General features: G+C 40.6%; 1 protein-coding gene across 1 annotated transcript; it reads left to right on the top strand.

The window, feature by feature from the left end:
• LOC120800302 (FERM and PDZ domain-containing protein 1) lies at positions 1–24,553 on the top strand. The gene is made up of 14 exons (XM_040146313.1): positions 1–119; positions 308–471; positions 7,266–7,368; positions 7,503–7,548; positions 9,223–9,327; positions 11,378–11,473; positions 12,018–12,143; positions 12,291–12,410; positions 12,990–13,126; positions 15,748–15,967; positions 16,109–16,291; positions 16,942–17,086; positions 17,198–18,523; positions 21,030–24,553. The coding sequence occupies exons 1-14, from the start codon at positions 1–3 to the stop codon at positions 24,551–24,553; spliced, it is 6,414 nt and encodes a 2,137-aa protein (XP_040002247.1).
• Positions 24,554–27,931: the final 3,378 nt, after the last annotated feature.

Below are 27,931 nucleotides of genomic sequence, written 5' to 3'. Positions count from 1 at the left end.
ATGGAGGTGCAAGACAGGAGCCGCTCCCCATCTCGTAGGACCAGCCGGGTGGAGCAGGTGGTGGGACGATGGCTGAGACGGTCCCGGGACTTAGGCAGCAGGTCTCACTCTCTGAGCAGGTAAACCTCTTCTCTTATTCAAATTCATTAGTTAAATTCCCCCATTTTATCTGACCTGTATGTCGTCTATCTGGAGTTGTTCACCACAGAATTGGTCAATTGCCAGAGCAGAATTGGAAATCTTAGTAAGCTGTCATTCAGACTTTACTGTTTGTTTGTTTTTTGTTTTTGTTTTTGCTCCTCTCCAGAGACCGGGTTGGAGTGGATGGAAGGACAGCAGAGTCCAGTGGCTCTGATCAGAGGAATTACCCCTTCCGCTTTAACGTTCAGATTCAACGGGACCCGACCCTTAACTCTCATGGCATCACTCTCTCCTCCCAAAGCCCCATCCTGGTACAAGAGGTCGCTGCAGGTATGACAAGATTCATAAAATGTAAACATACTATAGAGGTGGGAAAGAAGAAACATTACAAACATTAACATTACAAAGAAAGATCTGCAATCTTACTTTAGTATAGATAAAATATTACATTGTTATTGACAGCTGAGTGCCTACTTCACCCAACTGTCTGTGTTCTGAGGTGAACAGTTATACGGCTGATGACTGAACATTGAATCGGGGTTGTCTGATACTATATACAAACCTAGTTGTCTTTATATGTGGTTCTTCTATACACAGATATGTAACGCTCTTGTCCCAAAAACCCAATGCAGCACTCACCCTGGACAATTCAGGAGTAGAAGAAATAGAGTAGTACTCAGTATCAGGGAGTTGGGTTTCATAGCTGACACTGCACGTTTTGTTGAGATACGTCTGCTTGGTACCTCTCCACCAGCTCTGACTCCTTCTCCCACAGAGATCCCATTCTACATGCCCAGAGTCAGTTTCCTTTACCAGGGTCTGTAGTGTTTTGGTCTACTTTATTAGTACCTCCTTACCAATAGGCACAGCTGCTACTGTTCACTTGAGCACCCAAGAGAGCTGCCCTGCAATAGCCTGTCCATCCAAATGAAGGGAAAGTAGCCCAGGAAAAGAGAAAAACACAGTGTTCCCACAAGTGCGTCCACTGTCTGGAATAATATATCATAGACTGGCTTTCCCCCATTGTTATATTATTTTTCCGTATATATCAATGCAAATAGACCTAATCTAAATGTGCTACAATAATATACCTGATTCAGTTTGATACTGTTATTCATAAACTAGTAATACTTAGTTTAAAACAAGACTAACAGTCTCACCAGACATTCAACCAACTCTCAATATTTGACATATTTTGATACTTACAGACACATTTTGTTCTGTACTCAGAATGTATTATGGTTAAACCCCCAGTCCTGTAAAGGATTTATTATTTTTCGACCAGAATTCTATTCATGGCAGGCTTTGAAACAGCATTTATACTTTTAACAATATCTACAAAAACTATAATAGAACAGTTAATTGATTAAATAAAATATAAAACGTTCAAATGATTCATAAAATGTACCTTTTTTCCTACAAGTTGACAGAAACAATAAATAAATAGCTTAATGGTCAATAAATAAATAGAGAATATTATATTTTTTACTATATTTATTGATTCCTTTAATATTTGTTTCTGTATATTTTTCCTTTGTTTATTTACTTCTTTACCTCCGCATTTATGTATTTCATGATATATTTATCCAGTATCAATTTTGGGCCCTAATTAGGATCTATATAACCTCTGTTCACTTTCACAACCTCCTTGAGTTTGTGTCAAGGTGAGCTAATCCAGCCTGCCTTATAACTGTAATTTAAGAGGTACTTCAGACATTGAAAATACAGTTAAACATTTTTACTGTACAAATTGGGAGTGTGGGAGGAAAGCAGAGCACCCGGCGTAAACCCACGCCACCACACGGAGAAACTCCACACAGCAACAGGTTTCAGGTTGCTGATGGCCCCATACAGTCCATTCAGAAAGTATACAGACCCCTTCAATTTTTTTTTACATTTTGTTATGTTGCAGCTTTATGCTAAAATTGTTTAAAATAATTTTTTCCCTCATCAGTCTACACTTAATATCCCATAATGACAAAGCAACAACTGTGTTTTACTGTTTTGGCTTTTTCATCATGGGGTATTCAGTGTAGATTGATGAGGGACAGAATTAATTCAGCATAGGCCATAACCAAATGTGAACAAGGTGAAGGGGTCTGAATACTTTCTGAATGCACTTTTTAGGGTTCTGAGAGCGGTCGTTGCTGCAGTGCTGCAAACCCTCTCCAGCTGCAGCTGCTGGTGTACTGCCTTATAGAATGACAGCAAATAGAAAGAGGGAGGAGAGTATACCTGCAGTGAAAACCATTACCTGGGACACGTTTTTCCATGCACTCTGGGAGGCAGCTTTCTCTGCAAGCTGAGCAGAGCGCTGTTTGATGTAGGCTTGCAAAGACTGAACAATGGCAGTGTCCACAACTAGACCCTAACAAAAACATTTTAGAAAACACTTTAAACAAATGGAAAACAAATCCCCAAAAACACGTTTCGGAAAACACAACAACATTTTAGAAAAAACATTTACAAATTAGAAAACACAATTTACAGTATATTGCTGTGTTTTGTAATTTGTTAATGTGGTCGATCCAATGTTGTTGTGCTTGGTATGTCAAGGCCACCATAAGTGATGGATCCTAATTCTTCTTCCACCTTTTATTAAAAACTGATTTGAATGAATAATATTAAATAATAATATTATATATGAATATTATTATTATTATTAATAACAACAGTTTACAGCAACGCTAGAAATTGTGACAAAATTCATGTCGCAGCACTCAACGGGCAATCATTTACAGAGAATATAGTGTAACGGCCGAATTTCCAAGGATCCATGAAAGGATCATTTTTCCTGCATCAACCTGCCAGCTTCAGCTAACCATCCGTTCATCTGTCGCACAGGTGTGTGTCGGCTCGTCCTTTTGCGTTATATGCCAATAACTCCAGATTAGAAACTAAGTGCCAAATTACTGGAATATGACTGGACTCCTAAAGCAGCCAGGACTGTGTGCGGATCCTGCGAGAATGGGGGAAAAAGGAAGCGGAGCAAGCCGGTTGTAACCTTAAAATGGTAGCCCAAGCACAACAGGTGCACCACGGTATCGAAATTTGAGACATCAGACTCATCTTGTTTTGATTAAGACAGATTTAACAGCTCTAGAAATCAAGTGTTTCAGCTTTGTACCAAGACAATACATATGTGCTGTATTATCATCAAGAATTGCATGGGGGGCTGTTAATACCTGCCTGCACGTCTAGTTTTTAAAAAAAATGTTTTAATCCTTCCGTTGGTAAAAGTGGTACTGCAGCATACACTGTAAGAGTTCGTGAAATTTTCAGGGGCACGTGTCCATTAGCAAGTGGCGCTATAATCAAGATAAGCGCGTTTTAGCCAGTTACTCCCATACATTACATTGCACATTCAAAAACCTTACGTGTACGTGTTCCCTGAATTTAGCTGAAACTCGTGATATAGTCCACGCCCATTTCTGTTTATAAATATTTTTTGCAAAATTGTGAAATATGTGAAACCTACGGTTTTTAAATTTCTCCTATGTTGTGAGTCCCATCTGCACAAAACTTAGCGCATAGAATCTATGGACCTTCATGATAAAAAGTTATAAAAAGAATTTTCATAATCCAAAAAATGAACACATTATAAAAGGAACAACTTCCTATAGGTTGCAGACAGAACATGAACACAACAATCATTCTGATTAACATGAAACTAATCTAAACTTTATACTCATACAGAGGAAGTGATGTCATATATTTATATAGGTCTTTTTGATTAACACAAATTTTTTGCCAGTAGTTTGGCATGCCACCCCGAGGTTCTAAAACAAAATTTAGTGCATATTGGCCACTAGGTGGCACTGTTGCACAAAGTTGAAAAATAATCGAAACCTATATTGTAGAACTCATCTTTGATCTCAATCATCTCAGATTGGTTGAAGTATAATCTGCATAAATTGTTGCACTTAGCATCTAAGAACCCTCATGATTGTCAAATCACTTACACCAAAATTGGGGTAAGTCGCAACAGGTTCACTCAACTCCAAGTCCAGGTTTTATGTAAGGCTAGGTTAACCATGCTTCCTAGAATACCTACGGGAATACCCCTCAGAAACATTTCAACCTTGATGGATCTTTGTCCAGTCTCTGTGCTGCTCTCAACCTGAGACTTGCATAGCACCCATTGGCCTGCATGTCTGACTTGCATCGCCTCAACAGGCCGCTCAGTGCAGATTGCATGGGGGACTTGGATCTAGTTTAAACCTGCCTGCAGGTCTAGTGTGCTTCCTGTTATGCATGGGTGTGGGTGGCATTATGGCTGTTATTGGAGTCTATGCAAAGGAGGTGGGAGATGCATACAGCTGGTGGTGTGCTTCGCAAGATCAACTCAGTGTGAACGAGTCCTTTGAACTAAATAAGTTTAAAGGGACATAAGAATGTGTCAGCACCTGTAGATGGACATGTCACCTCTACTGCATGTCATGGCATAGCACCTCCAATTGGTCAAAATGTAAAACTTATAAATACAAGGCTTTGCCCAATTCTGGTATGCTCACAGGTAACAGCATGCACCCTTATTAATAATTCTCACTAACACCAGTTCAGAACTACAGAAGTTATTATCCAGCGATTGGCTGATGTAAATGTCACATCTAAAGGAGAGCTGTGGTCGTACAGTCCCTCCCTAATCTCCAAAGATAGAATTGGTCATCGCATACCGTATCTTGAATATGATTTACAGCTGTCAAAGTCCTCACTCAGTTTATGATTAGTTGCCTTTTAGAGCCGATGCCAAACTGTATGCCATGCGTAGTGAACCATTTAAATGTTGCTGAACTTGTGTTGAACCAAATGGCTGTCTCTGTCTCTGTTTGTGTTTTGTCTTGCAATGTGTTTACACGACTCCTCTCATATTTTTCATGGTAAAGTGTCTTGTTCTAAATTGTGATATGTTCATTTTAGAAAATGATATTTGTTGACAGTGTTTCTGTAAGTTGAATCTTAGTATTTTGCCAGTCAAGGGTTGAAGATACCTTTCATTTTTTAGTTAAAATATCAAGTTGTCAATGATACTAAAGAGAAAATAGTCACACAACACAGGTAATCACCATAAATACAGATTTTAAAAAAACAGAAATGGATAATTCAACACATTTCTAAGTACAATGTCTTCAACTAAAACAAAGGCTTGAGGAAAAGTACCAAAGTCTGCTTCTGTTTTGTAATGCCAATCAGTGATATTGATCTACTCGCTCTTGTGCGCATTTCATATCAATACTTAATACATTTGAAAATATGAAATCTCCCATTTAGAGAGTAGGATGTTTTTCTGGAATAAGGAGATGTTTATATTTGTATGGTCTGTATGTTTTTATTTATCATATACAAAAATACTGTACTAAATCTTACTGCCCCAATTTTGGATTGTGTTTATACACAAGCACTATCTGTTTTTTTTTGTAAGCCAGTCATGTAAAAAGTATACATAATTACTCGTACAAACTGTATATTATATTCTGCCTATATTTGTACTCTGAAGTGCATTTTGTTGCTGAGCTGCAGAGCCACCGTGACCTGAATCCCCCTGAAGTCCAGGGGCAGATTACCTTGCTTTCTCCTGTCTGGCTAAAGTTCACTCTGTCACCATGTGCTTGTACCTCTCTCTCTCTCTCTCTCTCTCTCTCTCTCTCTCTCTCTCTCTCTCTCTCTCTCTCTCACACACACACACACACACACACACACACACACACACGCATGCACACACACACACACACACACACACACACACCGTTGCTCATGTCCTCAGTGGCCCTACTGAGCCATGGCTCAATTTTGCCTCTCTCTGTCTCTGGCACGTGCTGAAGCAACTCGACAGTGAAATGTGAATCCTTATTTAAAAGCATTTTCAGAGCTATCAGCTATGTATTCATGTACATTTTGGATGAAACATCAAGTAATAACTTGTTTCACAATTATATAAATTAACACTGAATGGTTACTTGATGTTGTATATAAAACATTTGCTGAGGGCAATGTTGATGATAATAATAAGGAAAATGATGGTGGAAAGTGCTCATGGAGGCAGCGATAGGGGTGATAAATGTCTGTATGCAAAAGAAACTATTATCTTTCTTTACACAATATACACCGGTGACACAAGATATAATGTTCAAAATTTGCATTGTAGTAAACATATCTACATGATCTCATGTACACTGTCTTTTGGTTTGCTGCCAGTGAGCCCATTTCAGACTGCCTCCAGTATTAGTATGGTTGAAACTTAGGCCAAAGACCATGTTCATACTTTTGTGATGCAACACTAAAATAATATTAAACACACTGCATCAACATGACGTCGCCACAACAGACCTAGAGCGGGAGCGGGTGTGCAGGGTGTCTTGGGGAATGCACTTTTAATATTTTCCCAGTATATTAAGTGTAAAGAACTAAATAAAATCCATGTAATAAAATCATATTTTTTGAATAAGAAAAGAAAGGGATTTGTTAAGTTTAGTATAAATAAAAGCAAACTTAGAGCTATCAGTAACTCTATAAAATTAGATCTTCCCAAAATTCAGCGTGTTGTTATAAAGCACTGGAAAAGCTGATTTCCATACCTCTGTCTAAAATTGTGAAACTCAGCGGCACTGATGCAATGCCAGTGTCCTTCCAAATTCTTCTCAGTTTCAGTTTATTTCACTGCTGCCTTCTGCAGTACTTTCTGTAATAATTTGAGCAGAGAGCAGCTAAACGCGCACAGTATGGGACAGCATCATCAGTGTATTTAGAGCAAACGTACTATAACTTTTACCCACACCTCTGCTGAATTAAACAGTGCAGACTGTACAAGATTTTTCTTACGTTTATCACCTAATTCAGTGAATACTACTGTACAAGTTCAGTATTATCTGTGTCAGTAGTGGTGACAGTCATTCTGTTAAGTTTAAGAGCAGATGCAGACTGCCCTTCATCTTCTACAGTGATGTACGGTGAATGTTGGGAAGGTTCGGTTTGGAGAGCTCTTTAAAAAAATATGCATCAGTGTGAGATGAAAGGGGATCATTCAAATACCATCTATTGCCTGTCATCAACCCCAGTTGCAGTATGAATGCAGGCCAATTGAACACCCTCAGGCATGACAACACAAAGACATTTTGTGTGTGCAGGTGGTCCTGCAGATGGTCGGCTCGTCCCTGGCGACCAGCTTGTGAAGATCAATAACGTCGCTGCAGATGACCTGACCCCGGAGCAAGCTGCTGAAATAATCAGGTCTACACCGACAGCTGCATCCACAAACACACAAGAACATGCATGTTTATTGGTACATGCACCAAGAATACTGTTTGAAATTAAGTTATGCACATCACATTTAACTTTACCACTCTCCTTTTCAATCATTTCAGGGAGTGTCGAGAAACGTTGACAATGACGGTCCTCAGAACAATGCTGGTGAGTTTACCATATCCAACTAACCACACACAGAGACACACACTTCACAGAAAAAAAACGTTTACACACAAAGTTACACTGATGGGCACTTCATTTGATAATGGCTGGTCCTCCGCCAGCAGCACTTTTAGATGAACTTAATGTCTTTCTTGTTTCATATTTTCATTAGGTCGTAGAAACACACACATAAGCGTGTGAAGTATATGTAGATATACTGTACATGCGATATACACAGAGTTTTAAAGTGTGGTCAATAAGCCCATTAATCAGCATGTCAATGAGGCTTGGGGCCATGCATCATTGATAACAACGATCATGTCACCAAGGTCCCACCACTACATCACTGTTAACAGTGACAACATGTTGCACCCTCGTTAACTCCCCCCATGGACTCAGATCCTGTGGACAAAAACTCTATCATGATCACTCAATCTGTGTGTGTGTGTGTGTGTGTGTGTGTGTGTGTGTGTGTGTGTGTGTGTGTGTGTGTGTGTGTGTGTGTGTGTGTGTGTGTGTGCGTGTGTTTGTGTGTGTGCTAACTGTGTATTTGTGTGTGTAAGTTGTTCACCTCAATCTGTGTCCATGAAGTTGACATATGTGTTTGCACTAAGGTGAAGTAGATCGGTAATTAAATGGCGGCTCCTCAGTGATTCTCATCAGCAGCTCTGCTGATGGAGGCACCTTTTCTATTTGATTCATAGCTCACGGCTCCTCCAAGAAATCAATATTGAGCTGCAAGGAATTATTAGCATTTCCCAGAAAACTTTCATCTGTCTTGTGTGTTGATGGTAACAAAACATCAAAAGAGTTCTGAACCAAGGCATGCCTAAATGAAGATTTTTATTATAATTAGTTAGTGATATAGGAGCAGGTTGTTTGACATTTTCTAGCACTTTCAATACACCAACTGCAACTGGTTGTGCAGTAATGAATTAATCAGTGTTCTTATACTAAGTACCTGTACTTGGCTAAATGCAAATCCCTTGATTGAACTGCAAAATGCCCAAAATGTAGTTGGAAACTTGTGTTGTATTGACAATGAGATAGGATCGTTATTGCTCCATTAATTTAGCATTTTTAAAAATGTATGCACACATTTATATACCATAATCACTTATCTCATTTTACTTCCCATTTTCTATTTTTGCAATACTTGATTCTATCCAGTATCTAGTGTACACATTGGTCCCTGAAAGTGCCTATTATTTTATATTTTTTGCCAAAATTTAAACAGCCTTAATTTAAATAATTAAACCTTTTCCTCAGCATACGGCATTGATATAATTTATCTGATGTCAGCATTGTTCTCTTGGTTATATACAATGCACAGTATATTTTAATAGTTTTTCTAGAGTCAAGTAACCTGAGGCAAGAAACAAATACTGTATATAAAACAACAACTGCAAGCTTTTAACTATTGCCTGGAGTAGTGTTATCCTACCACAACTAAGTACATATTCTCAACCCATTAAAAATAATAAAGTGTTTTTGGCTGAATTGCTGTATGGTTGCTTTAATTAAATGCAAAAGAAAAAGTAACAGACTGTGTATCTTTTCATTTTCCTCATTTCACTGTGCTTCACTTAAAATATACCTCACAACCATATACAGTCCCAATTAATTATTAAAAAAAATACTGTGATAACCTGATTTATTATTATGTGTTCCTCCCAGGGCCCAAAGTCATCATTCATCACACCAGAGAAGAGGGCCAAACTCAGGTCAAACCCTGTGAAAGTTCACTTTGCTGAGGAGGTGGAAGTCAATGGACACTCTCAGGTGAGTTTGAGAACATTAATGCTAAAACTCAGCTGTAGCTCCCCCATGCCCATCTTCATTGTTGCCTTATTATCATCTTTTTGGCACTGTTTCCTTGAGACAGTTGGTGTTAATCACATGCATTACAACTAGAAACCATGTAACATATGTTATTGGGAACAGCTATCAAGATCTTTGAAGTTTTCTACAAATTTTATTGGCAGATAAATTTCACTCAGTCACAACAAACTGCATTATTTTTGGGCACTGTGCTCAATCAGGTCATCCATTAATACATAGGTGTCACTAAGACACCATTTACACAAGATGTGTATCTGGATACATTATCTGGATATTGACATCTGATCATGGGCCTTTGCATTTACCACTGTGTTTTTATGTCATTTCTGCCTGTATTGTCATCAGTGCTCATATAAGCCCGAACCAGAGTGCTGTGTATAAATTTTCAAACAATAAGAAAATTCAAAAAGAGCACCAAGTTAAACAACTTTCACTATCAAATCCAAAGACCTTCATTGACTACAACAAAATGTATAAATTACTTGCAAAAACAATTACTTTACAACATTGGAGAAATCTGAGTAGAAATTTAAGCTATTTAGATAGCCTGTGGAAAAATAATTCTCCTAAATCATCAAAATACATACAATACAAAAGAAAACTGGACTCACTTTTCACCCCAAATCACACAGCTCACACAATCTATTTTTCTCCTCAATATGTTTGAATCTATCATCTTCATTGGCCAGAGGAAGAATACCTGCTCTCAAGAGGTTTCGTAATTTTGGCTTTGACAAGAAATTTTCAAACCATTTGTCTTCAGATATCAATGAAAGCTTACTTTTAATAGAGTTAAAGCAACAATGCAAATATTGCTATAGATATACAGCATATCCATCTCCTCCAAGACTGGGTAAATCTCTTTGCCCACTGTGTAATTTAATTCTCATGAAAACTTTATGGTTTATTATATTTTCTGCCATTTACATTAGGTTGTGATTTTTTTTTTCATTCTTCATAAATTCAACATATTGTGACTTATTTGGGTTATCTTGGAATCCCTTGTGAGGGTTCTGACCTCCAGGTTGGGAACCACTGAGTTAAGGTCTCCTAGATTTTGATAAATCAAAATTTCTGACGACAGACATTGCTTTGAAATGGGATTTATTGCTGCCAGGTGTACTTTTTTACTATGGTGAGGAATGACGTTTTGTAATAGATCAGTATTATTCCATGCTGTATGCAGTTTTCTTCAATGAGCCTTGTTTGCCAGAGTTCCCATCCTGCAAGCGGATGTGAAACTAGCTGGATGAGGAGGCTGGAGTGCCCATTACTAATCACAGGGAAAACACAGATCAATATCTGCCTCATCCTCCATTCCTAATGTCTGTGATTACAGGACAATGAACCGCAGATTAGGGAGAGTGAGGTAGAGGGAGATAGAAAAGAGACAGAGAGAGAGGAGGGGGGTGGGCTGTGTTCACCATTGTTAAAAGGGAGAGAAACCAAGAGAAATAGAAGATGGGAGGGTGACAAGGGAGGGGTTGTCTAAAATTTGAAAGCTCGGGGTTTGAACTTCAAAACATTCAGACATCAGTGTTGCATTACACTAAGGTGTCAATACAGAAAAACACTTCCTAAAATCATAAGAGAACAGAGATGAGACAGGGGAAGATGAGTCACCACAGTGAACAAGCCTGGCAGACAGAAACAGGCCAGAGGATATGATGCAAAGAAATTCTCCGAGAGAAGAGCTGAAAATTAGACAAGGCTCAGGTCTCTCTTTCATACTGAAAGTGTGTTTAATGTGCAGAGCATGCATATAATATTTTTCATATTTTAAATTACACAGCACCTTTGTATCTAAGACAGACATTACATTCACAAACATAAGGGCACTCAAAAAGGACAAAAATAAAACATCCATTCCATCCATTCCCATCTCTCTGTAAGTCTGCTACTTATAATCCCTATGATTACGATGCTCACTTTTTCATCTGACACCTTCCGTGACCCCTGATCCTGACCCTGACCCTTGTCTGGTTTGCAGGGTAACTCGCTGCTCTTCTTGCCTAACGTTCTGAAGGTTTATCTGGAGAATGGGCAGACCAAGGCCTTCAAATTTGAACCAAGCACCACAGTCAAGGTACTATACAATGATAGTCTACCATGCTGACATCCATTCCTACCTTAAAAATATCCTTAGAGTTGATACCTTACAACTGTAATGGAGTTTCGGGGGGTTCAGTAATGACTCTGACGCTCATGATATGCATATTCGATGATACATTCTCAGTGATTCTTACCTAGGTCAAAAACTGTAGCCAATTTTCACGCTAACTTCCTTGTTGGTCCAAATATTCTCTGAGTGTATAAGTCATGTCAAGGAGCCTGTAGTCAGCTTTATGAATGTGTAGGAATGTGATGTAGAGTCAAGCCTGCAGTAAAATCCATATTCAAATATAACCATATAACAGAGACAATGTTGGATTGAAATTATAGTCTAATTCAAACACTACAACTGTTATTCACTCACTCCCTTAGCCTTAATCAGGATTTAATATCAGTATCCTGGATTTGTTAACCATTCAAACCTTCCCTTCAAACCTCAGCTCAGCTCACCTCAGCAAATATTTTTCCTGATGTTATACAATATCATCTCTCAAGATGTGATTTTCTGTGTGCATCAGGACATTGTGATGACACTGAAGGAAAAGCTTTCTCTGAGCCGAATTGAAAACTTCTCCCTGGTGCTGGAGCAGCAGCACAGCATCAGCAAACTACTGCTGCTACACGATGAGGAGAGGATACAGCAGGTAAACACACACACACACACACACTGATAACAATTATTTTACATGTCCACTCAAATGTACATATTTGAACTATAGCTCAACTGGGAAGTCAAAATAATCTGTGACAATATACAGTATACATGAAGAGAAGTGTCCATGTGTCTCCAGGTGGTCCAGAAGAAAGAGGACCATGACTACAGGTGTCTGTTCCGTGTTTGTTTCATGCCCAAAAACCTCCAGACTCTTCTGCAGGATGATCCCACAGCCTTCGAATACCTCTACCTGCAGGTAGATTGATGAACCGCTGACCCACAGACAAACAGCAGGCTGCAGCATTTCACATTCACAAACTCCCCAAAAACATTAACGGAAAAAGGGCTCCAAACAAGTCTCACCAGGCTCAAATTAGGAAGCAAAGTTCTGTAACTCCTACAAAAAGTCCAGTTACTGTATTGTTGCAGTTGACACATTTCACCACGGAGTAAATCTGCTGACAGATAGGTCAGCTTGTTCTGAAAGGTACAGTTTATCATCAGATCCAAGCGTAGTTTTATTCCTGCCCTGTAGTTCTTTGATTCGAATCAAGAAAATAATGTATTTGTCAACAGGCAAAACCTGAACTGTAAAGACATCATGTTGCATGAATGAAAAAAACACTTACTATTATGAAGGAAAACCAAAACATCCTTCCACAGCATGATTTTTTTACTTTTTAAAAATTGCTTTTTAAAAGTTACCCCCTTGTTGTTATGGATATTTTTGCCAGTACTATAAAAAAAATGGATGGAAGATTATTTCTTAAATGATATTTTTCTAATTTCATTTTTTACCATTTGTACTGTATTTTTTACTCTCTGTTTGTCTTAGGGGGTGAATGATGTGCTGCAGGAGCGCTTTGCAGTAGAGATGAGGTGTAACACTGCCTTGCGACTCGCTGCGCTGCACATCCAGGAGAGGTTGGCAACCTGTGGACAGTCACCAAAGACCAACCTGAAAATCATCACGTGAGATATAAGCAAATTAAGCTATAACTAACATGGGATTTTACTCCCAGTCAAGATCCCAAGGCAAGGTGGGGTCCCATGCTGGTCCTACCATGTTGGGGGGACATTAACGAAGTCAAAGCTAAAAATACATATATAAATATATAAATATATATATCTATATATATAGTATAATTAATTCAATCAGCACATAATTCTAAGTTGCATTTTTGTTATTTTGCATCAGTCAAATCAAAATTACTCTGCTTGAAATGTAACAGAAGGGTTCATTTCATAAAGGTAGAATAGAATAGAATGCCTTTATTGTCATTGCACACTGTACAAAGAAATTTAGTGCGTCCCTCTGAGTGGTACATACAATTTGCTGTATATAAAAACAACAGGCAGCAGAATCTTCAAACAGAGCAGTTTCTGTGCCTTTTTCACCGGGGAGATTGTGTAACAGGCCATGTGAGATCCTGGGAGATGTGTGCGCCAAGGAATTTAAATCAAGTCACTCTCCTCCTTTGTCTCCCCTGATGTGTATAGGAGCCAGTTCCTCTTTCTGCTTCCTGAAATTGATGAGCAGCTCTTTCGTTTTGGAGGTGTTGAGTGTCAGGTTGTTGATGGAGCAGCATTCTGACAGTTTGCAGACCTCATCCCTACAGACAGACTCGTCACCACTGTGTATCAGTCCTACCACAATGGTATCATCTGCAAACTTGATGATTGTATTGGAGCATTGGGTTGGTGGGCAGTCATGGGTATAGAGGGAGTAGAGAAGAGGGCTGAGCACGCAGCCCTGTGTAGCTCCAGTACTGAATGTCAAGGTTGGGGAGAGATGGTCCACAGTCTAAAAGTCTCCGGTTGCTTTGTTAAGAAGTCCTTGATCATCTGTATGTGTCTTCTGCATGTGTACTGACTGAAACTTAGGTTTAGCAGTTTGGTTAGCATTCTGCTGGGGATGATCTTGTTGACAGCAGACCTAAAGTCCACAAACAACATCCTCACATATGTGCCCCGGTGTTCCAGGTGAGTCAGTACAGTGAAGAGAGTCTACTATGGTGTCTTCTGTTGTCCTGTTGGCTCTGTAGGGAAATTGATAGCAGTCCAGGGTGGTTGGAAGTGAAGCTTTGATGTGCCTTAGGATCAGCCTCTTGGAACACTAAATTACAGTAGGGGTGAGAGCCACAGGTATGTAGTCATTAAGGCTGCTGATTGCTGTTTTCTTTGGGACATGCACAATGGTGGCAAATTTGAAGCATTTGGGGACAGTGCATTCTGGCAGAGAAAGGTTAAAGATGTTCCTGAACACCTCTGCCAGCTGATCCGCACAGTCTCTGAGTGCCTTCTGCGAAATTCAATTTCGACTTGCAGATTGCCTGGTTTAACACTGTGGAGCACTCTTCCGATATCATCTTTGCTAACAGTAAGTGCTGGGCTTTTAGCAGTTGGTAGTGGTGCTGTCCCGGTCTCTGCCTCCTTCACATCACTCACCTCAAAGCGGCTGAAGAAGTGGTTGAGTTCTTTGGCTAGCGAGTTGCTGCTGCTGGTGGTTGGGTCTTTGCTGCCTTTGTAGTTTGTGAAGTGCTGTGCCTTGCCATGCACTATGGGGGTCCCCATCACAGAAATTACCTTCAATCTTATGCCTGTAGGCTGCCTTTGCATCCTTGATGGTTCTCTTCAGGTTGGACCTGGCAACACTGTACAATTCAGCATTGCCAGATCTAAAGGATATAATGCAGTCTCTCAGCAGAGGCTTGACATCCCTGGTGATACACGGTTTGTTGTGACATTATATACACTGTTCCGTATATAAAACAGGGCTGTGGATTTGTAGTTCTCAATGTCTTGTTGTGCAAATAGGTCCCAGTGGGTGTGTTCAAAACATTGCTGGGGTTGAAAGGAAGCCCCTTCAAGCCAAGTCTTTATGGTTTTCACAGCAGGCTTTGTTTTGCTAATGAGAGGTCTGTATGCAGGTAGGAGAAAAGGGGATAGGTGGTCAGACTGGCCTAAGAGGGGGAGGGTAGAAAATCATAATACACATTTTATAATATTCATCCAATAGGGCATTTATTAGCTGTGGTGGTATTAAATTAATGACCATCTAAAAAGGTCCAGCCAAACTGAGGGCTGCCAGCAATGAAATATTCCAGATCTAACAATGTGTCAGGAGATCAAGGGAATAACATCTATTACATAACCTCACTGCAGACATGAAACACTGTTGAACTATATAGTAGAAGCAATAAGCAACTACTATACAAATGTTACACTTAATAGGTTCTCTCTGTATTAAAACTTCCTTTTCCTGTTAAACATTTTCTACATTGCATGCCATATACACACAAACACAGGTGGAGTTCCAACTTTGAACTTACAATATACTATATTTCTGGGTAAAATTAACTCAACGTACAACTATAGTACAACTGGAGTCAGCTCTTTACTTGAGTATCAGTGATGCATTTCAAGATTGTCTTCATTGATTGATATTGTCTTCAAGGAGAAATTTGTTTTGGTATGGAAGTGGCTGTTCCTTTCATACACATATGCACATATGCAAAAATGAGGTTCAGCTCTCTAACAGTATTGTTCATACAAACAGACCCTCTAAACCTGTGTTTTTGTGTTTGTTTCAGGAAGACATGGGGCATAGAGAACTTTGTGTCATCCACATTGTTGAGGAACATGCGAGAGAAAGATCTGAGGAAGGCCATCGGCTACCACATGAAGAAGAGCCAATCGCAGCACGATCCCAAGCAGAAGGGCCTGTCAGTCAATCAGGCACGGATAAACTACCTGGAGGAGCTAGGTGATCTCAAGTCATTTGGAGGCAAATCCTTCAGTGCCACCATGATGGTAGGGTTTTAGACTGTTAATTGTGTATGTACTGTATATTGATTTTGTAGTTGAGTTTTGGTCGATGGAAGTTTCAGTCTTCTTTCTCAATAATTGCCCATCCTCCATCTTTCTGTTAAACAATCCCTCCCCGCCCGACAGCTCCAGGACAGGGAGTCAATGGTGACCCTGCTGGTGGGGGCGCGGTACGGGGTGAGCCAGGTGGTCAACCACAAGCTTAGCATCCTGTCCACCCTTACAGAGTTCACCAGCATCACACGCATCGAGCTGCTGCCTGAATCAGACAAAGTCAGCCTAGTTAAAATATACCTGCAGGATATTAAGGTAAGAGCAGGAATACACACACCTAGACAAAGTACTATAAACATCGTCAAAAAACACTTGTACTTTAAAGTAACCGAATCAGCATTACAAACTGCTACAAAGATGGGTCATACAAGGTTATGCACCAGTAAGCATTATTTGTTCACCTCTTCGTATGTGCAGTTTGTCTGTATTAAGTGTGTGTTATGATTTTTTGACACAGTGCACCTTTTACATACTAAATACAGTTCTGTAATTTTGCAATCTATTTGATGCACCAACAGTTTGGACACAGGAGGTTTAGCCTCTTTGGAGGTCTGGATGTTAACAAATCAAACTACTACCTGCCATGCCTCTTTAAAAGCTTAAGAATGTCGCTAATTAACATTTATCTTAAATGACCTACCTATGTAGTTTTTTACTGGTGATTAATGACTTCAAAATTCTTTTCCTGACCTGTTGATATTATTTCGTGTACCCCCTCTTGTATAAGATGTGCGGACTTCAGCATAAAAAGAAGTAGAATTGCTTTTTCCTCAATATTGTGACCCATTTGGACACAACAGGATTACTGTATGTTATGTGTGTTTCTACTGGTAAAATTATCTTTCTATTCCCTCTCTTTCCTTGTCTCATTTCATATCTTCTTGTCTCCTCTCTCTGACACAAAGCCCATCACATTACTGCTGGAGTCAGTGGCAGCCAAAGATATGTCCTGCCTAATAGCAGGGTACTGTCGTGTTTTTGTTGACCCCAACCTCAACATCTTTCCCTGGATAGATGACTCCAAGAAGCACAGAGTATCTGCTGAGGAAGGTATAAAGAAAATACTAATATATAGTAATATACAGCCATAAAATTATGCATACATCCATAAATTTGGTTTCAAATCCTGGTGTTTGTTTTCATATTAATGTGTGTTCACAGGTTACGTGTCCCGGTGTGGCAGTGACTCAGATGATCCCTCAGACCTGGACATGGAACCACTAGTCTCCATGGTGTCGCTCAATGAGAAGCCCGGCCCTCGTGTCAGATCCTCATCAGATCCAGATGGAAGAAAAAGAAAAGACAGAGACAGAAGGAGAAACAAAGATGGCAAAGAAAAGGGAGATAAATCTTGGGGGGGAAAAAAACAAAGGGAAGAAAAGGATGCTGACACCAAAAAGGAAAAGTCTTTGCCACATGAGAATAGAGAGGGTAAAAATGAAGACACTGAGCACAAGGAGGAGACGGAGAGAGTGCAGGATGGTGGAAAAATACAGATTGAGATAACAGACAATGACTCAAGGGAACAACAAGAAAAAGTGGGAGAAGGCGGGAATATTGGAGGTGCAAAAGAGATGCAAGGAGCAGAGGAGCAGCCGTCTGCATCAGAAGCATCAGATTCTTGTCATACTGACTCTCATGTCCTCACCAGCCCCTCCAGTGACTCCATTGACGCCTTGGAGGAAGATGATGTACTGTCATGTTCTTCTTCTTTCAGCCACCCCAATGTTTCCTCGCAAACTCATCACCACATTTACTCTCCCCTTCAGCTGAATCCTTATGCTCAGCCTCACCTCCTCGCCCCTCCCCCAGCTCATTCCCACCCCCTCATCCACTTCCCAACTCACGACAGGGGAGGAGGGGGCTGCAGGAGGTCAGGCGACGGAGCCGATCCTCAACTCATCGCACCTGTTTCCACCTCTCAGGGCCTTCAAAACGCCAAAAATTGTTCAGGCAAGCCCTGCTCTGATGACAGTTCATTGTGCTTCGCTGAGCTCTCCCGCCTCGTAGACTTCCTGCCGAGCCCTCCGGAGGCCAGCGAGGATGATGAAGATGAAGATGAGTTTAGGAGGAGGAGGAAAAGGTTGAAAGAAATGAACCAGTTGATGAGAAGAGCAGGTGAAGGAGGAAGCGTCAGTGGGGAGGGCAGTTATAATGAATTTCCACTATCCCTTTCCCCATCCTCCCCCTCCCCCAACATGGAGTTTGTGTTTAACTTTGACCGAAGCGACGCTCGTTGCTACTACAAACTCTGCTCCAACATTACCCCGGACAGCGCTCGCAGCCTTCCCCACCCCCTGCATCATAAGGAGGAAGAAGACTGGGAGGAAGTGGAGGGAGATGAAGATAAGGCTGAAGACCTGGAGCCGATCCCCATCCTCCAGCCACCACCTGGCTTTGGAGACAGCAGCTCTGACGAGGAGTTTTTTGACGCCAGAGATCGCTTCACCTCACCTGAAGACCCAACCTCAGGGGCAGTGCCAAGAGGTCATTTAGTTGTCATTGTTCTTTGAGCTTCTTATTCAAATGTTCACAACTATCAACTGTCATTTTCATTGTCTTTTGCAGAGTGATAAAACACAGGCTGTAAATTCTGCTTTTGCTACCATCTAGTGGCTGAAGCTTTTACTTTGCAAAAGCGAGACAACATTGTATTATGGAGCAATATAACATAATTGCCAGGAAAGTAGTAGACCACACTTCTGACCACACCTAACAGTGATGATGGATTTGGTCCACTGGCTTATAAAGAATCAGCCTATAGAGCCTATAGAGGTCAGTGCAACCATGCTCTCCTGCCAGAAGAGATATAGCATTTCATCCTTTGCACTTAACTGTCCAAAGATAATTATTAGTCCAGTGGAAAAAATGACTAAGTACACATACTGAGGTAATATATAAGGAAAGTTTTGAGGTACATTTTTACCTTAAATTTTAGTTACTTTACAGATAAAATACAATGCAAGTTAATGATCAAACCAGTTGTTTCCAACCTTTTTTGGCATGTGGGCTCCTTACAAAAAACAGTGTCACTGGGGGGGGGCCCTTGTCACATGCTTCACATGTGTGTGAGTTGTTAGCAGTTCCACTAAAGACAGATTTCCCCTATATAATTCCAGTATGGATTCAAAGAGGTCAAATTATCCAATATTTCGCAAAAAAAAAAAAGATTAGATTTGAATTGTATTTTGAGTATTTTCATAATGTTGTATTATTATCATACTCAAGAAAAGGATCTATACTCCCGCTACCACTGTAATAGACACAATTACTAAAAAGTCGTAGTTATTTAAATTAGTTAAAATTAAGTTAATTAAAGTAGTTGCTGTGTTTTCTCGGATAATGGCAGCAATGCTATGTAAATTACTGAATTATAAGGAGCCAAACCTACTTGAAAATCATATTTAGTTAACTTGATAGAGACCTGATACGTCATGACAAATAACAAATATTGTTCCCATCTTTACTGCTGTCTCTTTGATTGTTGTTCAATCAGAGTATCTTTTATATTTATATTATATTATATTATATTATATTCTTTTATATTCTTTTATATTTTTAATATTAAGTGTAAAAAAAACATAAATTAAAAGATATTTTTTTACGCCTAAGGCAAGCACAGGAGGATCGTGACTTTTTTAGCCGCGAGTAGTGCCTGCAGGTGCCATACAACCGTAATAGCTGTATCCAAATGGGAACCATCCAGACTTGTGAACAGAGCCCTTGCGAGTTTTTTTATTATATGTATAGTCATGTGTTCACCATTCTCATCAACACCATCATCAAGGGTGCTGGAGGGTTGAACTGCGCTATGAGACAGGACTTACAAGACCTGATGTGTTTCAATTGAAATGAATTGAAACTGACCCTTGTACTCATTTCAAAGTATTTTTCTGAGTGATTCTTAACAGTATTGATGAGATGTGTAGGTCTGTTGCATTACATAGTAGCCATACCCCCTCATCAGAATGTGCAGCAATTTTTATTTTTATTTTTACATCAGCTGCCAAATATTATTACAATATTGTATCAACATTAAACCCTCAACTGACAAAAACCAACCTTTTCCAGTCTAGTTTTGCAGATTATAACAAATCCAATGCCTCCTATTCATATTCTGTATGCGCAGTATGAAACCTTACTACAATAATGAACAATAATGAAAAAAGCAAATGTCTTCAAAATAAATAAGGTACATATTATCGATCATTTATTTATTTTTTACATTGTCACATCCGTATCACTATGGATTATGGGTAACATTTCAAAAAACGTCCGGGGAGGTCTGCACCCTTAGTTGACACTCTGGAAGTCTGCAGAAAGTCCATTTGAGTCCCATGCGGACTTAAATGATTGTGGATTTGGACAGTCCTCATCATTCACTGACTTCCCAGGAACACGCCCATTAAGATATGCCAACTTATGTAGCCTGAGAGGTGAAACCCAGAGCAAAAATGGGCTAGAGCGTAATAATTGCTAGAGCGTAATAATTAAAGGAGTTATATTAACTCCTCTCTTATCTGGATTTTGGCAGCTAGACAGTAAGAGACCACTGTTTACAGAGATTTTATAGAGTGAATCAAACTGAACCAATGGAAACTATACCCTTGGTACCAATAGTGATGTACTACTCGCTTTTATATTAAAAATATATAGTTTATAAAGTCACAAGAAATTGTTTAATTACAATATTCAAGCCAACTTATACATAAACCTTCAAGCAAAAGTAATACAAAAATAGAATTGGTCGTTAAATTAATTTGGATTATCCGAGTCTATTTTCTGCTTCTGGGTATGAACATAGAAGACGAGGAACTTGTTTGATATGAAAAGTGCCCTGAGATAACTTCTGTTAGGATGATATAAATATACTTGCTATATAAATAAAATTGAATTGAATTGAATTGAATTAGTTATCTGGAAAATAAAAAGCTAATTTTGATACACACTGTTTTTAACATGTTTGATTGAGCTTTTTCTTACTATCCTGCAGGTATTTGCACAGAGATGAAGCTGGACTTCCTAAGTACAATCAGCCTCAGTGACATCAGAGTCTCTGTGACAGATGGAGACAAAGCTGGAAAAGCAGAAGACGACAAAAAGGAAGTAGATGAGGAAGGAGGAGGCAGAGAAACGTTGTTCCAGCTCAGAAAAAGATCTCGCAAGCGTCGTTCCTTCATGGAAACTGATTATACCTCTATGGTGTCCTATCCAGAACCAGATCCAGAATCAAAACAGGACCTGGGTTCCAACAAGCCTCATAAAAACCTTTTGGCAAAAGCCAATGATGCTCAGATGCTGAGTTCAGATCCTGAACCTTCAGAGCAAACCCAAAATCCCAGCCCTACTGTCTCCTCCCTGACTCACTCTGAAGGGGAACCGGCTCAGCTCGAGTCAAAACCCATCCTGTCAAAAGCCCGTTCTCATGGACAATGCTCTCCTCCTGGTTTTGGATCTCATGAGCAGATTAGAGACCCACAGCCCCTCTCCAGGAAGCAAGAAATGGAGATGGAACCTGATGCAATGGAATCCAAATCCGTCACAGACCTCGTGATGACTGCATCTCCTACCATCACCATGGTCCGCTGTCGGGTGGATCCAGATGGGAAGGAGAGTGCTGATCGGAGGGGTGACGGAAAGGAGGAAGGGGAGGGACGGGAGGACATGGGTGAGGGAAAAGATGAGGAAGAGAAGGAGGAAACAACAGGTGTGCCAGGGAACGGGCCATTCACTATTCATATGTTTTTGCCAGAGATCACTGAAGAGGAAGATAATGGGGACAAGAAGGGAGAAGAGAGGATAGAAGAGGTGAGAGGGTACAGTTCAAATAGGCAGTCAGAATCCAACACAATACCTACATGTTTGATAGATTCGAATAAAAAAGGTAGTAATGGATTTTTGGGATCTCATCTAATTGCCCAAGAGCTAAACTTTTATCTAGAGGAACATATTCCTGAAGCTGTGTGTGACAAGTCAAACCCACCGTCATATTCACCACCGCCCCCTCCACCCTCATCCCCTCTACCCCCACTACCAGTTTTTCACAAATCCCAAAGTGACTGTTTTCTGACAGAAGAAGAGGGAAGCAAAAACATGGAAACCTCAACCAAAATGTCTTTGTCTTCTTCTCAGGAGATGCCACTTAGCAAACAAAATTACACAAACATAACACAATTACATTTAGAAGTCACAACCTGTGTTAAGGAAGATGAAGCTATTGGTGTTGTTAGTTCTACCGTAACTACTAGTGATGAAGTTACTGACAGCACCAATTCTGACAGTGTTTTTGATGACGAAGAGGTGAGTAATTCCTTAAATTCTAGTTCAAATGACAAGAAAGATGACTGGAATCTGGTTACAAAGCATAGCATCAGATCTAACTCAGCCACGGCAGGTAGAGGTGAGTCACAAATTAGTATTAAGTCTCTGACCAGCACTGAAGCTCAAACAAGAATGCATTCAGTTAATTCTGATTATACTCGTGCTATAAACTCTATCACAGCAAAGCTTGGAGCCGCAACTAGCATCACATCTCCGACATTCACTTCAGGTACTAGGTTGAAAATTGAGATGACACAGGAAAATGCTTCATGCTTGAAAGAAATTGTAGCTAAACGTGGAAGTGATTCCACCATGTCAAGTGTTGAAGCTAGACACAGTTTAGCTAGTCCTAGCTTAGTGAAGTCAAACACAGCCACGGTCCATGATCTCTCCAAAGAGCCTCCTTCTCCAACTCATTTCCTCTTCCAGACCTGTTCCCCCAGCTTCATGGGTCGATTATCTGCCTCAACACTTAGGGGGAAGATTCAAAAGTTGCCCCTTTATTTATCACGCTCCGAGGAAAGCCTCCACCAAGCTGGGGTTGGGAATGAAGCCCAGCGTCCTGCTAAGTACAACAGTAGCAACGATGTTGAGATTACCATCAAAGTTCTAGATGTTCATGATGTCACACAAAGTACAGATTTGGAAATGGGCACAGCTTCAGAAACAGTGGATTCAGATGATTCGGATACAACTGTTACAGGATCAGAGGTGGATGGGGAGTTTTTTGTGGAAACAACCTCAGAAAAGAGTTTTCATTCAGGTTTAGAGGTGAAGGAAGTAAACTCTCCAATGATTATCCAGACTGAGCCCAAACCCCAACACCAAAATCAGCTTCTGTTCTCTGGACCCATCAAGAACACACCAGGGCCAGTAACAGAGGCTCCAGCCTCCATCTTTAACAGCCTCCAAAGAGATACCTCAGGCCTGAAAATAGACACTCCTGGCCCTATAAAAGATGCTCCAGAACCAAATATGGTCACAAACCCAGGTGAAGACATTCCAGGTTATAAAATGGGCAAACAGTCACCTTCCATTCCCCCTCCGATAGTGGTGACCACACAGAACCTAAATAGGCCAGGACTTCCTTTTCATAATCAGTCACAGAAAGTAAGACGAATCAGTAGCGACAGGCCTTTGATTGGTCTTTGTAAGCCTTCAGAGCAGAATTCCGACTCACCAAAAACACTTTCCTCAGGCTGCAGAGTGTTTACGATCTGTAAGGATCCATCTCAAACAAAGACTCCAGCCGAGGTTGGGACTACCCTGCCCTTGAAGTCTGAGCTTGGCTGCAGTTCTGTGCTAGCGTCTGGATGTGAGTCAGTTGTGGAGGGGGTGCAGGTACCACTGGACGCTTGTGGTTGCCCAGCGGTCTATACTAACTGCTTCAGTGGCGGGGACAGCTTTGACGACGAGCTGACAGTATACGAGTTCTCTTGCCGTACACAGAGCAGTGGTGTGACTCAGACTTCAGGAACAGTTCTTCCACTCATGGCTTCTCCACCTGTCCCCTCCTTTCTCTCCACCTCCTCCACCCACTCTCCCTCCTTTCCACGCTCCGTCCTCTTCTCCTCGTCTACCTCTGAGCTCAGCCCTCTCCTCTCACCGCTCTCTGAGGCCTCTGACTGTTTCCTGTCTCAAGCACACAAGGACACCATCAGTCGGTTAGGTCAGCAACACTACCCAGAACCGCCAAGAGGTTTCCAAGTACTCCGCGTAGACGTGGGCCAGCTCCTTTCAATTCTAGAGAGTAGCGGTAGTGACCGATCTGTGGCAGGACATGGAGGCCGCCACCCGAGGGACACCTGCCCGGCTCACTTTACAGAGAACAAGCGGGTGCTCCAGATAGAGGCCAGGCGGCTGATGTCAGGCTGCCAGAAGGTGGTGGGGATTGGACAGAGCCCAGAGGAAATGCTTCACTCTTTGGCAGAAAGTTTCCGGACCCTGGTGGAGTTGGCTGGAATATGCCTCTGGTTCTCTGGATGCGACAGGTGTGACCGGAGGAACGCAGAGGCAGTTGCAGGTCTGGCAGATGTGGCCCGCTCATTCAGGGACTTCTGTCTGGCAGCAGAGCGAGCCAGCAGCAAGCGCAGCTGCCAGGACCTGAGCACCAAGCTGCTCGCCAAGCAGTGCACTGCGCTCACCGCCTCTGTCTTCTGCCTCACTCAGCTGTTCCGCACCCTCACTGCACTATGAGCAGACTACTGCCTCTGAATGACCTTCAAGCAACCTGTGGTGTGTAACCTCAGATGTATGGGGTCCCCAGTGAGCCCACAGCTTCGATGTGGGCGAGGTGTGACCTGGGACAGTCAGTGTGTTTAGAATGGGCAGTAGAGCAGGAGCTGAGGTTAGCTGGGAGCTCCATGACAGTTAAAATGATCACAAAAAAATCTCAACATCATAGAGCCAGTTTGCACTTTGTGCAGTTTTGTTGAGGTGCTTATGGTGACTGTGCACGCACTGTAGCCCACAAACCAAACAGTCAGGCAACAACCAGACTGTAGAGTGGTGCAAGCTGCAAAAGCAGAATCTGCTTGCAATTCAGTATTGACGAACTGATGTACTTGAATGTATCCAACATGGTTTATTATGTTTATTAATGTATTATTTTATCGTACTGACAAGTTACTACAAAGCAAACAAGGAATGTAAAGATAAGGAAGGAGGAAATTTGGAAATGTTTACAGGCATACCTTTAGACAAAGGAATAGTGCGTGAGAGTAGTGGGCCTTTTACACACATACACATGCGCACACACATATACCGAAAGCGATTCAATATTTGCTTCATCCATTAATACACAGGCCTCTTACTTGACTGACTGATCATGTTAACTTTTTGTGTCCTCTGATAAGCAACACTGCAGTTTACTGACGCTTATATACTGTATCTTTATATCCTCCAGGCTGTTGGTGAGGACTTCTTTGAATGTTACTGTTTACAAAACCAAAAATTAGAGTGAGAAGTGATTTGTTCAAATCACACAAATCAAGCCTGAAGTTTGCCATTTTATAAATCTAGTAGCAGAATGCTGATGTATGCGCATTATATGACTTTATAAAACAATAATTTGAATGAGGTACAGTCCTTTCACACATTCAATTTGTTGTCATTTTGCACAGATAGTTGTTATGATTTATCTAAATGTAATGCATTTGCTAGCTTTTCTCTCATTGGTTTGTCAGCACTTGCTTACTCCACCTTAAGATGAAACACTGAAACTCGAGTGTATGGTGATGTGGCTGTCAACCACTGGTCTTTTCCATACATTTGTTTGTTTTTTTCTATTTGGTACTAACATATTTCCATCCAGAACAAGAATCTCCATTCTAAATTAGACCCGGTGAAGATGACATAGTTTTATGAGAATTGTACACATCTGAAGTTTCAAGCATTGTACATGCACTGGACATGCCTGGCTGAGCTTTTGGGACAGTCAGGAGGGACTTTTCGCTGACTTAGACTACAATGTCCATTACACTAAGTGCATTATTACTACAGATTTCCCAGTATGGCCACAAATAGCAGTAAACCTGAGACTGAATATGGGCACAGATAGCCCAAGCAGTGCAGGAATACAGTATGCAGCACTGCTGCTGGCTATCTGTATGTTATTTTTTAGCCTTTAATTGACATGTTGAGTGGGAGGGTGTCAGAAAACATCAGTCAGGCTGATCCAATCATTGGTTGACAGCCTCTCAACAGAATTCTTGAATTCTCAATTGATTGAAAATAATACACCTTGATCACAAAACCCTGCACAACACTGATTTACCGAAAGCTTATTGTTGTGGATAAGCTGTTGTATTGGAGCATTTTCACTTGGAATGTTTGTTAAAATACAAAGGATTGACACACACTGGACCTGCATGTTCACTGGAGAAATAAACGGTATCAGAAATAATATCACCGCTACAGTACTGGGAAAAGACATATTGCAAACAATGTTCTATTTATATTTACGATGGCAACTGAAAGACTTTTATTTGTTAACTTGTAGTGTTTTGTTCCCTTTGGTTGTCACAGAATATCATTTCCTGTACTACTATTCCCAGTTTGCAGCAGAGAAAACTGAATTACTTTTGCCACGATCTCCACGTGGAAATTGTCCCAAACAAATGATGGAAAATCTTTTTTTTAACTCCTCTTCTGTGCTCACGAAGCATGCTGTAATAAGCCATAAAATGTATTGTTGTTTCATCAGGGATTTTATCTGTGAATGACTGAATGATGACGTCGGCTCTTGCTTTGTAATGCTCAACTGTCACCATTAAAAACAATGTCAAGATTTTCTTTTTAGGATTCCTTCTTTGCTCATTCAGACAAAGAGCCACCAGGACAAGTTCATTTTGTTTCTCAGCACAGCCAAAAAGTCTTTACACACTCCAGACAGAACTGTAAAAATTGAGCATGTATTTTAAAAAGTGGTATTGTGATGCCAAAAATAGACCAGCACGCCAAAGATGAGTGAGACTGTGCTTACACTGATAGCTAGTTCTCTACAGAAACCCTATTTGTTCATTTATGAAACCGTTCAGATTCCTCAAATTTTTCTGATGTGACACTGAAAAAAAAGCAAATAGCAATCGCACAGTGATTTACATTTTTTTTTTTTTTTTCTGTGAAATGTCACGGGCAGTGTCTAACCTGCTTTTTCTGTTTTTGCGCTGGTCCAACATGAGCTAAGTCCGACTCCTTTTTATCCTTTATAGCATGTTTATATTGTTAGAAAGTATTTTCCTTATAGTATATGGTATAAAATACATACATGTCATTCTTTGATAAACTTGGGCCAGTAGAGCAAAGCTTCTCACACAAGGAAAAACCAACCGAAGATGGTGCATAGCGAGGTCACGGTAAATCATTCAAACATCCATCACATCACATTTCTCCAGCTTTAGTGAGACTGCAGTCACAGTGAAGAAGGGGGAGAGAGGAGTCCATCTTTTCTTAAGGACACATTCAATTATTTCACCACTAGAGGGCAGAAACGTTTAAAAACAAACTCAGCAACTCTGTCAGAGCCTTCCTCAATAAGCAGCATTGTTGTTCATTCAAACTGAACAACCTACTGCATTTTCTGTATGTTGCAACTCCACTTTTAAGACTGAAATGGAGGAGAAGTCCTTAAAGTGCTGAGGAAAAAACGGGAATTTAGAACTTCTACAATTTCATCTAACTGGAAATTTCATCCTATGTTGCAGATCACGTGATATGATTAAAAGCTTTGCAACAGCTTCTTAATGGACCTTCAGGTAAGGTTTCTCTGTGCAGCTACTGAGTGTTTACGGCCTTGGGGGACAACATGCAAACTCACAGATGGCCAGTGGATTTGAAACCAGAACCTCATTGTAAGGTGAGACTGTTTACCAGTAAGCCACTGTGCCACCAAAGAGGAACTTGATTTCCAACATAACATGCACCTGTTTTTGTTTGCGCAGGCAAAGTGCTGTGTATGAGTATAACCACTATTATATCTTAGTGTCTCAGCCCTTGGTTAAATTTATGGAGGGTATCGAGTTTTCCAGTATTTGGTGTTGTGCTCCTTTCAGTACCCAACAGTGCCGGGCACAG

This window comes from Xiphias gladius, chromosome 15, assembly GCF_016859285.1.
Source record: "Xiphias gladius isolate SHS-SW01 ecotype Sanya breed wild chromosome 15, ASM1685928v1, whole genome shotgun sequence".
NCBI lineage: Eukaryota > Metazoa > Chordata > Actinopteri > Istiophoriformes > Xiphiidae > Xiphias > Xiphias gladius.
This window is presented reverse-complemented; position numbering and strand designations above follow the sequence as displayed.